General features: G+C 36.1%; 2 protein-coding genes and 1 long non-coding RNA gene across 3 annotated transcripts; 1 reads left to right on the top strand and 2 right to left on the bottom strand.

The window, feature by feature from the left end:
* Positions 1 to 142: 142 nt before the first annotated feature.
* On the bottom strand, positions 143 to 6,172 carry LOC149731854 (uncharacterized). Its single transcript, XM_089885134.1, has 10 exons — positions 6,017 to 6,172; positions 5,220 to 5,591; positions 4,746 to 4,958; positions 4,352 to 4,497; positions 3,975 to 4,083; positions 3,402 to 3,533; positions 2,853 to 2,923; positions 2,309 to 2,540; positions 2,056 to 2,107; positions 143 to 1,716 (listed from the first exon to the last, which is right to left on the bottom strand). Exons 1-10 carry the CDS (start codon positions 6,111 to 6,113, stop codon positions 1,497 to 1,499), a joined length of 1,644 nt encoding a protein of 547 aa, XP_089741260.1. The 5' UTR covers positions 6,114 to 6,172; the 3' UTR covers positions 143 to 1,496.
* Positions 6,173 to 6,810: 638 nt separating this feature from the next.
* On the bottom strand, positions 6,811 to 15,270 carry LOC149731852 (phosphatidylinositol polyphosphate 5-phosphatase type IV-like). The gene is made up of 10 exons (XM_089885152.1): positions 14,922 to 15,270; positions 14,496 to 14,593; positions 14,145 to 14,265; positions 13,641 to 13,765; positions 12,943 to 13,062; positions 12,438 to 12,555; positions 10,736 to 10,881; positions 9,815 to 9,930; positions 8,211 to 8,347; positions 6,811 to 7,911 (listed from the first exon to the last, which is right to left on the bottom strand). The coding sequence occupies exons 1-10, from the start codon at positions 15,068 to 15,070 to the stop codon at positions 7,797 to 7,799; spliced, it is 1,245 nt and encodes a 414-aa protein (XP_089741278.1). The 5' UTR covers positions 15,071 to 15,270; the 3' UTR covers positions 6,811 to 7,796.
* Positions 10,880 to 11,653, top strand: LOC149731853 (uncharacterized). The gene is made up of 2 exons (XR_016385727.1): positions 10,880 to 11,289; positions 11,361 to 11,653. It is a non-coding gene; the product is annotated as an uncharacterized LOC149731853 (long non-coding RNA).
* Positions 15,271 to 15,363: the final 93 nt, after the last annotated feature.

Genomic DNA, 15,363 nt, shown 5'->3' with positions numbered 1-15,363 from the left:
GCTATATATAGCTAAAGCTAAAGCAACTATGCACTGCGACTGTCTTTAGCTGATACAATCTTGACGAACCTGTGGCAATAAACAAATACTAAATGAATTATTCAAGCTAAGGTAGACGCTGCAGACTAATAAACAAACAAACCAGAGTTCATTTCAATCTCACTGTTTTCTAGGCACGACCAACGGCCAAACAAAGGCGTCGAGTAATCTAATCAACGAAAACCGCTCCAGAAGGATTGAGTTCAAATCAGGTGAAATACAGGAATAATCGAAATAAAGGCTCGATTGCCTAATGAACGGCCGATGGCGCCCACGTAGACGGCTCTAATTAAGACGCATTACGTGTGAGGTTTAACCTTTTCATGTGCATTTTTTTCAGACAGTTTCGGTGCAAAAAGTAAATGACAAAATTAAAGCAGGGATCAAATGCACAAAACTTGTAATAATTCATAGTCGGGTGTTTCGCCAGTTTATGTTAAGATAGGCTACATATTTGCGCGTCTTGTGAATAAAGTCACAGTTATAGTCAAACACAGTAAATGTTTAGAGTTGACACATGCGCTTCAATAATAAAAACATTTGGTTGAAATTTTCATCGAAATATAACGACGTTCGTCTATAATTATACGAAGTGACAAATATTTGCAAAAGTGAGACACTTAAGCTTGTTGAAAGACGATACAATATTCGTAATATGAGATATTATTAAAATAAACATAAAAAACAACGTAGACACAAAAGTGCTGTGTATATATGCCAGGTTTCTTATTTGGCACACGAATCTGTATAAAAACAGAAGACTGTAAAACATATTTAAGGTTATCTGCTGTCACTGCTTATAACTATTCTTAAAACCAATAAATCGTTGCTACTCGCGGATTCAAAGTGTCATTCTAGCTATCGGGTTATTATGTTAGAAGCAATGAATAATACATTCACTCAAGAGGTCACTAATGGGTTGTCAAAGGAGATATGAACTTCGCTACATAAAGGTCTGCATGAATGAACTTTGGAAGTAATTTCATTCAAATTAATATGATTAATTATTTTATGACGCAAAAAAGAACGAATATTTTCTAGCGCGATGGTGAACTGCTATATAATTATAATATATCATACCCGCCTTTGAGTTTACGAAGTACGATATATTTGTCAGTGATTTTGTTTTTACTTATTCTCTGTGTGTCTGCTATTGTAGCGACCCATTAGTGACCGAACTTAGACAATCACCACGAACTGTTTTAGGGTAAAGCAGCCGCAATGCTGGCAGCATCGAGTTTTGAACCCGGAGACTTCTGAATACAAAACAGCCACGCTCTTACCACAGCTGTGCTATAGTGGCGGACGTGTATATTAGACAATGGCGGAATACGGACTGGCCAGTTTTATAACACAGTAAAAAAGAAAAATTGAACTTGTTCATCTTCGCGTGGCGAGGCGTTGACATTTAACTGTCGGTGTTTATTTTTTCTTAGGGATTTTCATATAAAAAATGATTATCCTGGTATGAAATAGGATTCATACGCTCCCGCATCCAGCGATGCTCCGCCTTGGAATCTGGGATCATTTTGAGATTGTTGGGCACCCGGTAACGGCATGTTTACGTAACCTCTTCGGTCAGATATGACGCAATAATCTGCAGATTGTTGTTGTCCATATTCGTTGCAGGAGTTACTTGCGTTCGGTCTAAAATATACGGACGGTTGCTCGGTATTTCTGTTGGGCAAAAAAAGTTTGAAATTATAATTGTAAACAACTTTAGAATGTGCTATAGGAAAGTAAAGTGAATAGCTGATACAACAGTAGGGTGGGGCAGATGGGACACCTTTTGCACATAATGTCCAAATATCCTGATCATATTTTAAACAACTAACAACGATCTATGATAGTCGTGAGGATACGGTTTTATAATTTTGTGGAAGTTCTTTGATTACTATGCAACAAATGAGACGAGAAAACAGAAACAAAAGGTGTCCCATCTTCCCCCACCCCACCATGTATGTCATTTGAACACAAGTTTTGTATGTGATGCTTGAAATAATATTAGAGGCTTACATGGCTGGTCGACATGGCGTCTGTGAACGTGGCTGTTCAGATGAGTGTGGTGCTGTAATTAATAAAATCTTTACACATAAGTAAATATAGATAGGGGGCAAGAGGGGAATGAATGCCCTCTTTGTTACGAAGAACCGCATAGTGATGTCACATTCCACTTTAATATCACGTTATACCTGGTAGAAACAGCGCCCAAATAGGAAATATTAATTTCTAATGTACAACAAAAGCAGTTTACTTTCATAATACAAACCGTTATTACGGCGCTTGACAGCTATGCAAGTGACTGCAATCAGCAACAATAACACGAGGCAAGCACAGACAGTGGACAGACCGATGGTGATACGAGAATCGGGTTTATGAACTGTCACAACTGCAACCGGGGTGCTGCATTCTTTAATCTCGATATGAATTGTCTTATTTGAAAATACCGGTTCACATGACGTCACCATGACGTCATAATATCCGAGATCCGATTTGGACAACTGAAAAATGCGTTCGGGTGTTTAATTTATACCCTCTATAAAAACAGACAATGCGAGTTTTATAAGTAAGAAACCTTTAGTTTTGTAAAGATGTTTTGTTTACTACTAAATGGGTGAATGGGACGATGAATGAATGAAACTTACTTTATCCTCGCGTGGCCGGAAAACGACAGTCGTTATAACACGGGTGTTCATAAACCTCGTGCCAGCTTACGAGTTACCACGTATGTTACTTTGTGGGTTAAAATAGAGTGAAAACATGAACCATATCTCCCTAACCCACTATATTGGTTTAGCAATACGTTTATTTACCTTCGGAAATATAAACTTGATGAAGTTTGTCACACCACTACTTTGTAAAACGAAACTTGTGAAACTCTTTCCTGTAAATGTAGGACTGTGTAAACATAGTAAACTAAGAATGAAAATATCCTAACACTCAATTAATGCTCTTTGCTTGTTAATATACAACGGTAATATTTAACATATAGTAGTGTGGGGGAAGATGGGACACTTTTACCACATAATGTCAAAATGCCCTGATTGAGTTTTAAACAATTAACAACGGTCAATCGGAGTTGTGAGGATACGGTTTTATAATTCTTTGATTTTTTTATTTTCTACCAAATGGGACGAGAAAATATATTGAGAAGGTGTCCCATCTTCCCGAGTCTACTATATTACGTCATTTTAATTTGTCTTTTAAAACGATAGCGAAGACCAAATTAACTAAACAATGAAGAAAATGGAATCCACAACAAAACAACGGTCGTTTAAACACACTATGAATAAAACGTATAGGAAAGTAAATAACCGTGGAAATTAAACCAAAGTTAGTAGAGACTTGGTAAAGGTTTTTACCTTGTTTATTAACACGAACTTTCCCGCATTCGGTGATTGGTGGATTGGAACGAAACGTCACAATAGCAGTTGACGCGTCACCGACACACAAGTAGTGAACAAAAGTTTGCCGATTCAAAAGTTGAGGAGGAACTGTTTAAGAATGGAAGAAGTGACAAAATGAATGAATGAATGAATGAAAAGTTGGGGAAAATTCTATTTTTGATCTTTTGTGCATACACGGATGCTGGTTATGGGAAGTGAAAATGCCGCGTTTGAATTCCAAAATTCATCCCCAAAATTGGCTCGTTGCCGAAACACCTAGGATTAAACAAAGCAGTTGTCTTGTAAGGTTACTCTCATCCCCAAGCAAAGAATTAAAGAATACTGCCCGAGATATTATGCTTGTTATTCAAAGCGTCACTTCTGACACTTATTTGCGTACCAACGTTTTAACGTTCTGTACAGGTCGTCTTTATAAAAGTAATTTAACAATTATTATTTGTTGAGGGTCATTCACAGTGAAAATGAGACCTGTTTAGCACGTCGAAATGAAAACACATGTAAACACGCAATATAATACAACTCACGCACATAAAAACCATAGCGATACTTGTCTCTTTGAGGAAATATTTCGTTGGCTGTAGCACTCGACTGTTTTGTTGAAATCCTCCACACTCAGTGTTAAAATAGCAGCAACGTTCTGTTTAAAAGTTCAAACATTAAGGCCACACAGTTGGCTAAGTATATACTGGTGACGTATTGTACGGATACACCCAATTTAAAACACCTTGTTACAAATACAATCATCTATGCACAGGGTTCAAATTAGCAACACTCAAATATCAAAAATATAGTTTTTGTACATTTTAGCGTTGTTGCAACGTATGCGAAAAATGTATATACACAAACATTATTTTTTACAGATTTTTATACATAGATTATTAGTATATATATATACAAACACCTACGTTTTTCTGTGAAAATCTTTGAGTTCCCACGGTCATTATGACGTCATAATTATCTTTACCAGTGACGTCGCAGAAAAATAGAGTGGGAGTGTTTAGCGCAAGAATGAAGGGGCGGCTCTCGCTATTTTGAATGTCAACAGCTTGACCTAAGCAAAACGCACGCAAAAACATTCAATACGTGTTATCTGCAATTGCGATGACACTGTATATAGTACTGTGGGGTAAGATGGGATACCTGTAGCAGCTAAATCATACATTTTCACCCGGTCGTGTTTTAAACAATTCACAACGTTCAGTTACATGCTTCTGTGAATACTTTTTGTTTGATATTAAATGTGGGGAGAAAAAAGAATGAAAAGATGTCCCATCTTCCCCCAGCCTACCATATTTCTACCTTTCCAACATTCCACGTCAGGACCTTCCCATTCAGCATGCGCACCACACGTATATATGATTGCTCTACCAGGGGAATTTCTCATTGCGAGTGATCCGTATGCTCCTTTAAACAGAGGCAAACCACCCAAACATTGAACTTGTGCGACCTCATTGTAAGTTACGTTTTGCTGCTTTGGTTTCGTCAGTATGCTGTCCACAACATCCGGGCAATCTTCGTGAAAAACAATGTTTAAAAAATGTGTTTAGTCTTACATAAATTCTGGTAGGGTGGGGTAAGATGGAACATGTTTATAATCTTTTTATTGTCTCATTTGGTGAGAAACAAAGAATATTTACAGAATTATATAACCATGTTCTCACCATACTGTAAAGGGGGGTTGTAAATTGTTCAAAACACAATTATGAACCAAGGAATTTCAGTGCTAACAGTATCCCACCTTACCCCACAGTACTATATATCAAGCTTACTTACACGCTATTTGTATAACTTGCTTGACTGTGGTAAAATCCCAATTAACTCCGATTATTGTTCCGTTGTCGGACACGTTGGGTTTTTGAAAAGTAACATCGATGCTTCGGTAACTATCGTTCGATTTACAACTAATTGCAAACATGGCAAGGTTGACTCCACTGTTATAACAATATCCAGGAAAATGATCACGAAAATACACCCTTGTGATATACGTGGAAGAGGTGTTCACGACCTTGTAAACATAAGCTCTTCTATAAAAATAGTGATATCCATTTTTCATTTCAAATCTGATCGTCACATTAGGTACGCCCTCTGTCCAAGTAAAATTGGGCGTAGAGTAAATACCAACTGATTCGACGACGGTTTCATAACCTGGCAGAAGAGGCAAGTTGCTTTAGGTCGGTACATGGCGGAATATATATTAGGACTTCCAGTTAAGATGATGGGGAACTATTTTGTTCTGTTTTTTTTTTGTTCTATTTGGTAGTAAACAAATAACATTCTAAAAATATTAAAACCGTATCCTCACGACTCCCATGAACCGTTGCGAATTGTTTAAAACACAATTAGGATATTTGAATAAAATGTGCTAAAAGTCCTATATATTACTGTGGGGTAAGTTGATAGGGCACTTTAAAACCTAAATCCCTAATCGCTTTACTAACGAACAACCACGCTCTTTAAAAGTCGTGGGGATCCTTTATGTAATTATGCAAATATTCTTTGTATTCTACCAATGGTACGAAAAAAGAAAGCATGTCCCATTTTACCCCACCCTATTAAACGTAACAACTTACCATTAGTCCCAATGATGAAATATCCAAGAGATAACAAGAAGGAAGTAAGAATACGGAATTCAGTTCTTGCCATAGTTTGCTCAACTGCGCTTTGCATGACACGAAGCTCAACTACACGGAAGTAGCCGTCTGTGAAGGTATAAATGCATTCTAAGTCACATCTAAGTCACATGAATGACGTAATTCGCCTTGTGAGCAAAGACATCATTGTGTATGTGGGTATGAGTAACCTGCATTTACGCGTGTTGCCTACTCATGTATCAACAATTCTGTTTGGACAGCACTGTTGACCACAATTGCACACTTTTAACTGAAAACATAACAGTGATATAGTCGAGTGGGAGAAGATGGGACACTTTTCGTTCTATATTTTCGTCCCATTTGGTATAGTAAACAAAGAACTTTCAAAAAAGTATAAAACCGTGTCCTCACGACTCCCATAGACCATTATAAATTGTTTAAAACACGATCAGGATATTATATGTTAAAGGTATCCTGTCTTTCCCCACCCCACTATAGAATGTAAAAATAGAGAAGTGCATAGAACAGTTTCTTACTTGTCTTAAAAAGAGTTAGAACTCGTTGACTGCAACATATTCAAACAAATTCGAATCCGATACGAAATTCAAGTAGTTCTGGGGAAAAGAAAAATATCAAATATATCTTTAAAGAGGTGGAACGCATTTACTTACCAGAGAAGTAATAAAACGGTGTAGCGAATTTTGAAGAGGCTTCTAAACTTAACTGCTGGATATAGCTTCAAATAGTTACTGAAGCGAAGATGACGAATGAAATATTTTGTTTCTCGTTTATTTTAACTGATGTCCACAGATTCCTGAGCAGCAGGAGAAGTGGTACGCAAAGTAGAGAAAAGATGAACAAAATAATGAAGTAAAATCGTTGTAGGTAATAAGGGGGAAACGGATAAAATTGGGTAAAGGTATATGGGGGAAACCGTTCTGGTGATTTGACATTTGGATTTTTAGGTTGGGAATCAAAACTGATGTTTTCGTTTCAGTTTTTACTGTACTATAGGATATAGACAATTTATAGTTTCACAAATTGCGTTTTATAGTTTCACAAATTGCGTTTTTTTATAGTTACACAAATTTCGTTTTCACGGGTGTTACACAGTGTAGAACGTAACAGCTTTAAAGAAACAAACGGACATTGCACAGGCGCGAAAACTATAACGTATAGGTAGCCCAGTTTAGAAGGTAAGTATCACGCTTGAGATTAAAACATTAAGAAAGACAGAACAGAAGATGTCACGCAACGGTCCAATTGTAGTATTAGACACAACGACTTGTAAGAGCATTCTCAAAGCTCTTAAAACCGTAAAGAACCACACGGGTATCGACTTGAAGCATTACGGACTAGATGAGAGCTCTTGTGATCGGCTGTCGTTGTACAGAAGTTGAGTAACTACGAGACACAGTTTTAAAAAAGTCAACGCCTTTCCGCAAAAGCGGGTGAAAATGTGTAATCTTAAAATTTTGGGAAGTGTGTTAATAACTATTTGAACATTCTAATCTAAAGTAATAGTTTATCTACAGATTACGTATGATTGAGCGAAAATTGCGTTCGTGGTTAATATGACTTGAAGGTCGTTGCTGGGATGCACACCGGTACACAACGACAGGCATTGGGTAATTCTGGCTACTGTATAGAGAATGGCTCGCTTAAAGACGAGAATACAGGGCACAAAAAGATTGACGCCTCACAGTGCTTTAAATAAGTTGAAAAATAAACGAATGGTTTATAAATATTCAATGAGGTGTTAGAGTAAAGTACAGATAGTACTGCGCTGTGGCATCTTGGTCCCGTGTGCCCGACGTTTGGCGGCTTCCATGTAGACCTGCCTGTTGAACTGGCCGGTGCTAAGCGGGACTTTACTGCGGAAATAGAGGCCTCGAATTATGGCAAATAATATGCGTAGTTTAGATTTGAAAAATATACAAGTTAACATATATAGTAGGTTGGGATAACATGGTACATTTTCATTCTATTTATATTATGCTTATGTAGTAAATAAAGAAAATTTAAAGAATTACAAAGACATAGCATTGGGCTCTTAAATAGCATTGTTAAATGTTCAAAACAAAATCAGGAAATATGTTCTTACCCTAAAGCCACATTATTATATGACTACAACTAAGGTTATCGCAAGTTTATGAGTCGAATTTCAAGTTACCTTTCTTGCCCTGGTTTAAGCAGAACATCATATACAGCATAAACAGGTCTATGGTCTGAGGTCCGTATATTTTGCACACTGTTGTAATGCAGACATGTAACATCCGACTCTGTTTTGCTTCGATGAAGAATTCGGTCCTGCAACAAAGAAGTTAACGAACAAGGTGTAGGAATGTAAATATTCTTTAAACAGCTCATTTGGTATAAAAACGTAGTGTATTTCGACTATTTCCAACGTTTTGTCGAAAATAAGATCGGAAAGTCGGGATTTTTTTATCATATCAGATGAATCATTGAACAATCATTTACTTTGTGCCTGCGGCGGGTATAGCAGAAGTAAGAATATCGGTGTAGTGGTGTTGCTAAGTGTTGGTCAGGTACAATAGCCACAACGGCCCGGTAAGCCATATTAAACAATGCTGTTCCTAACACAACCCACGTTATTTATTATATGTGAAATAATACATACCGATTCACGGACCACAATTCACACAATGTAAATGGGTGCGTATATAATAGCCGGGTAATTTAAAATGTCACTGACCGCCTTATTACATTATAAGTTAGGTATATATATGTATAGTAGGGTGGGGGAAGATGGGACACCTTTAGCACATAATATCCAGATATCCTGATCGTATTTTAAACAATTAACAACGGCCTACGGGAGTCGTGAGCATACGGTTTAATAATTCCTTGAAAGTTCTTTATTTACTACTAAATGAAACGAGAAAATAGAGTTAAAAAGTGTCCCATCTTCCCCCATCCTACTGTATGAAAAATCGATCAAACTTCATTGACTTTATGGAGCATTAGTGAATTAAAAACCAATCGAATAAATTAATTGATTCGTACGGATTTCAAATCGCATTTTTTTAATTCTAATCTTGTTAATGCGAGTAAACCGCAGCCTTATGTAAGTGACCTGTAATGGGGATCGTTCGGAAATTACATCGCCTTTCTATTAAAGCATGTGTTGTAATGATTGTTATAATTACAAAGCAATTAGGAAGCGATAAAACCTCAAGTGTGTCGATTAAGTGGTCGATTAATCACCATTTAAAACGCGATAACAATTGAATTCAATTGTTAATCAGCAACTTAAGGTCGTGGATTAGCATGCGTGACCACCAGCGTTGTTTAGCAACGATAATAACATAGCGTTAATGACAAAATAAAGTTTACGCAGCGTGGCAGAAGCACACAGACATGTTTTCGATCAAAGTAAATGTTTAAACATGAACTAAATATAGACTGCCAACTGTTTGTGGTATTGAAATATCGTATATAGTTAGGTAAATACACTGTACCGCACCAAAACTATCTAATGGATAGCTCATTCGTATGCGGCTTTAAAACTATACTAAGTTACACACCGTATAAGCCGCTTTCATGAAAGCAGGCGCTGCAATAAGAACAGACCGGCGAACTATTTCCAGCTTATGTGAAATTGTAAGTTGTTCAAGTTAATCAATTCACCGCGTATGAAGAATGACGTATTTGCCTATGACGTATTTACCCATGACGTGCAAAGTTCGCTTTGCAGAACGCGCAGTTTATGAATATTTTACGCGGTTTGAGTGGGCAAAAAATGCATCGACTCACCGTGTAAGAAGGCACTCGTAACTTTACCGAAGTGTCGTATTGGTCCGAATCAGGGTTGAACTTGTACGTCGGTAGGAAGTTGATGGGAGCTTCGTGGAAACCGTGGAATATTTTGCCTGGTATAAATAACACATATGAATATATAGTGGGTGGGGGTAAGATGGTCCATGTTTGATGTTTCATTCTATTTTATCGTCTCATTTGGTTCTAAACTAAGAATAATTACATTACATAGTTATATAACCGTACCCTCACGACTCTGAATGAGCGTTGTTGATTGTTAAAAATACGAATGGTAAATAAATATGGGATAATATGTGCCAACGGTATCTATCTTCCTTACCCTACAATATTAAAGGGTTTAGATTCCTAATACGTTGCAAACCGTACTAGCTAACAGTGTATGGCCATCTGTCGGAGGACTTAGTTGTACCGGCTATTATAAGTCGTTCGAATGCCGTACAGCCTAGTTTACAATCGCTCGATCTGCTAGATATACTTATTTTCGTGAAAGGGCAACCATGCGATTGCAAGTAATGATAAAGAATGCGTGTATGGAGAATTAACGACGGAGAACCGCAGTCGATGGGAAGTACGTGGGGGTGGAAAATAACTGACTCATTTTGTCATACATATGATTTGATGACTGGAATATGATTGACAGGTTTACGAAAAGTATGAATTATATACGGGCCAGAAGATGCATTTTTAACTACGTGCATAACTTAAGTCTTAAGAAGAAATTATACCCAAAATATTGGACCTTAAACCATGCACTACTACGCTCAACACAACCTATTTATTGAAAAACTCTACATTTTACAGTCGTTCCTTTTATAGAGAAACACAGTTACCCATTTTCACATAAAAAATCTACGTTTAACGTCACATTTTGACTAAACTTATTTCTTTCTTTCCTACCTCTCTTCATATTTCCTTTCAACTGGTCGCATTTAAGAGCTTCCCTAATATCGTATGTAGCTGGGTTTTCCACCTCTTGTTTCATATGGTGGTGGGGTTGGCTTATACGAAAGTTAAGGTCGCCAAACCAAAATACATTGTCGAATCTGTAAGGAGAATTTTCGTAATCGTCATACAGATCGTAATCAATATACACACTCATGTTGTATTACTGTATGATATATGGCGTGGTTACTGTGGCATTTAAAGTACATATGGCCATAGGCGTCACGTTTTATGAATTTTTAACAAAATGGGTTGACATAGTTAAAGTACAGTTACATTAATAGCGTATAAGATGGTGAGATTTACTGGTACATCTAACATGACGCGTGTATTAAAATACCTCAAAATAACATCCTGTACGTACGTAAGATAAAATATTTGATAAAAACAAGATTATTAATATACGTCATTGATATGACGTATATAAACGACAATAAAGAAATTAATTATGATGATCAAATGTCCGGCGCCGTGGCGTAGTGGTTAGCGCGCCTGCCTGTAACCATTAGGTAATGGGTTCAAGGCTCGTCGCTGCTACCGCCTGCCTGTAACCATTAGGGCGGCTGCCTGTAACCATTAGGTAATGGGTTCAAGGCTCGTTGCTGCTACCATTGTGGGCGTATGTGTCCTTGGGCAAGACACTTAACGACAATTGCTTCAACCCAGTGGTCACTAATGGGTTGTCCAAATTATCAGCCATAAATAAAAAAAAATAAAAAATCCCCCCAAAAAATAATAATAATCACCCACAAAGTAACATACATGGCAACTCGTAAGCTGGCACGAGGTGTTAAACCTGTGTGATAACGACTGTCGTTTTACGGCCACGCGAGGATAAAGTAAGTTACATTCATTCATTCATTCATTCAAATTTGTCAAATACGTTTATTAAAAATTTGGTTTAGTCGATACTAAACAAATTAGCAAAAGAAAAATTCTGACAATATTTATTCTATAATGTGTTTTTACATAAGCCATAAATACAATGTAATTTAAATAATAAGCATAACCTGTATATCAGTATATATAAACATAGTGTTAAAACTGAATACCACCAACACACATCATGTTAATATACAGCCAAGCTTATTTCATGTTGACTTGGAAATATTGATTACTTTAAGATTTACCAGATTATAATGTTTTGGCACAGATGTTCTTCCTATGGCTCACTATTGCATATTTACAAGCTGCCAACTTACAGCTTAAAAGTATTTATAAATGCCATCAATATTCCTTCTTTTATAAAAACAGCCCTTCTGGCATTTATTTGCGATGTTTTAACCTTCTAGAATCTATACAGCACATTTTGACTGAAGTAAATTTCATTACTTTGGTCAAAACACAGCTTAATGAGAGGAAAACTAATTTAAACTTTATCTAATTTTTAACACACACAAATTTTATACATCTAAGCAGTAAACACTTAAAGTAATTAAAAATGGATAAATTCTAAGCCATACATAAACACAAAACGCCCCAAAGTTTCCTCGCAAGCGGCTTGAGGTGTATAAAACAGAACGCCAATGTTATAACAACTGTCGTTGCCCCTTCACGCAAGGATAATGTAAGTTACATTTATTCATTCAAGATAAGAACACTGAATTAGCTTACGAATACAAAGCTTAATTAAGTTTTCTAAACGTAAACAATGTACCTTGGAAAAGGGTTTCCAGATTCTTGTTTGTAGATTTCATTCGACTGCCGTGGTAACTGAAGCTGCTTAATCACTTTATTATAATCATCAATTCTCTCTTTTACCTTCGTTTCACCAGCTGCCAGTTGCCAATTAGCAGGAAAATAAAATTTAATGACCAAGGGGTATAAAAGGAATTTTAAAAATAAACTCAAACCTATAGAAGATTTGGTTTTGGGATTTAAGATTAATATCAATTTCTTATTTGGAATATAACGTCTAATGTAACGTATATTTGTAATGTGGGGAAAGACGGGACAGCATTGTGGCGTTGTATATGTATTCTATTTTCTTATTGTGTTTAGTAGTAAAAAAAAGAAAATTCAAAGAATTATTAAAACCATATCCTCATGACTTCTATAGACAGTTGTTAATTGTTTAAAACACCATCAGAATATTTGTATATAATGTGCTAAAGGTGTCCCATATTCCCCAACACTACTATATATAGAAAGTAAAAACTCACAGTGAAAATGTGAAGTCAAAAATAAGAACTCAGTGCCAAAGAATTGAAAGGACATTGCTGCGGCTCCTTTGGTTTTAATTTGAGAAATCATTCGCGTTGTTATTCTGTCCTCGTCAAAATCTAAGTGACAACATTTAGTTACAAACCTGTAACACTGGGTGGACAAGCTACATTTAAATGTAGATATTTAATTGAACTAGCACGGCAAACACACATAACGTGTGGTTACATAAAATAAGCAGAACCAGGTGGAAAACAGGTGTTTCTATATGATTAAATGGTATATCTATGTATCTATATATGGATGAGTGTGCTATGGAGAATTGAATGTAATATGATTTATACATTTTTTTTATTTAATCATGTTTTTTGTTTATTTGGTATTAAAATCCAGTTTCATTCATGTTTTTTTGGTATTATAATGGCCAATGGGTTAACTTTAGCTTATAAGCATAGGAGCCAAGCCTCACAACTCTGTATCATATTTTAGCACCCTGGTTTTACACCTTAATATAGCTTTAACCCGGCTGTAAAAAGGCTAAACAAACAGGCAGGGCTATTTTATAGTTTATTTGACACATAATCTACAAAGTTCCCTATGTTCCATGTTATGAATGTAATCAGAGTTTCACCCAAGATTTCGTAACAAAAATAAAAAATACGCCGCAATAATTTGAAATAAATTAACAAACACTTACACGAGAAATACCAGATGAGGTCACGTCGTACAAACACAGCAAGATGAAGGACTCCATGAGACACAGAGTGAGCAAGAACATGGTTAGGACCAAGGGTTTCTTGTAGTTTGATTTCCCAAGCTTTCCTGGTGGGTTGAATAACTTGAGTTAAAAATTAAAACCCAAATTCCCAAAAAATTGTGGAGATATATAATACTGTTGATGTCAGGCATATTATACTTGTTTTGTAAAACGGTGCGTATAACGAAAAACAAGAGATACTTTGCAACATGATTAAACATTAGTAGTACCAACACCGTGAAACAGATACAGGTTAAGACACCATGTTAAATCAAGGGCAGAAATATAAAACCAAGCCATTTGATAAAACAAAATGTTAAACAAAAATTAGTGCACCATCACCACAAACATTAAACAGTTGTTAAATTTAACAAATTATCATTAAAATAAGCAAAAAAATTATCCCCCCAAAACACATAACATTAAAAAAGGTTTTTGACTCACTGATCCTGAGGGGCCTCCTGCACCCCGATGACATACATATCTTGTACAAACTCCTCATGGTCCGGGAGAATGAAATCATCAACATTTTCCGGGACTTCACATCTCTGCATGTTCCATGTACCTGTTGTAACAATACTGGTTAAAAATCTAACGCTGTTGGATTTGGGTTGAAGGTTATACAGTGTGGTACGGCACAGCCAGAAAAGAAGAGTTATACACATTTTTTTCATATATATATATTTTTAGAGATAGGCCTGTAACTGCGTTTTAATTAATTACATTTTAAATATAATTATATATATACACATAGTAGCCCTATAATATAAATTACTGAGCAGGCTAATTTCTCACCAACAAACAGCCGAAGTCTTTGCTGAGGAAAATATCGGTTCAATTCATCGATACCGACGACTGACTTCGATTTAGACATATGGCCCACTAGGAAGTTTCTGTATAAAAAACAAAAGATTTTTAAACTGCCGTACAATAAAGATTTTATTTAAATAGGAGTCTAATGATGCTATTTTAGATGAAATATATATTTTACACAATTCATTATTTCGAATTGTAAGTTTTTTTTGCAACACTTGATTCTAAATGTTATTTTGTTACATGGCTGTTGTCCTGTAATAAATCTGACCTCAATCTGGTGCTCATAAAGTTGAACGATTCTTGTGTAAGGAAATACAGTAATGATCTGGTGCTAAAAAACGTATCAGACAAAAATCAAGTCAAACCAATGGTATACTAAAAGATATACATTTCACTATAAGTCACCTTTCTCTAGCAAGACTACTGGGAATGGCAGGCAGCGCACTCGTTGGCTTGGAGGACTGAGTGTCTGATGACGCATCAAAAGATGAACTTTCATCATCTGAAATCTTGAACTCAACTTTGGAAGATCCAGGAGATGTTGAAATTGACATATCAAGTCAACTGTTTTGCTCAGTTGACCATGAGATGTGAAGTTAGCAGAATATACCACATTTTCAGCAATTTTTTTCTTTAATACGTGCCAAAATAACGCGTTCTAGATACAATATACCAAAGCAGCAACACTAGTTCGTTTCAGTCAACAGCGTATTTTTTAAACTTAAATAAAATACCAAGCAGCACATTTTCTATAATATAGTAAAATACAATTTAGCGAATTCGTACACGGGAACACGAAATATATATAATATAGCTGCTGTCACTGTTGCAAAAATGATTTTAATCC

Source organism: Ciona robusta, chromosome 9, assembly GCF_009617815.1.
Source record: "Ciona robusta chromosome 9, ASM961781v2".
NCBI classification, from domain to species: domain Eukaryota; kingdom Metazoa; phylum Chordata; class Ascidiacea; order Phlebobranchia; family Cionidae; genus Ciona; species Ciona robusta.
This window is presented reverse-complemented; position numbering and strand designations above follow the sequence as displayed.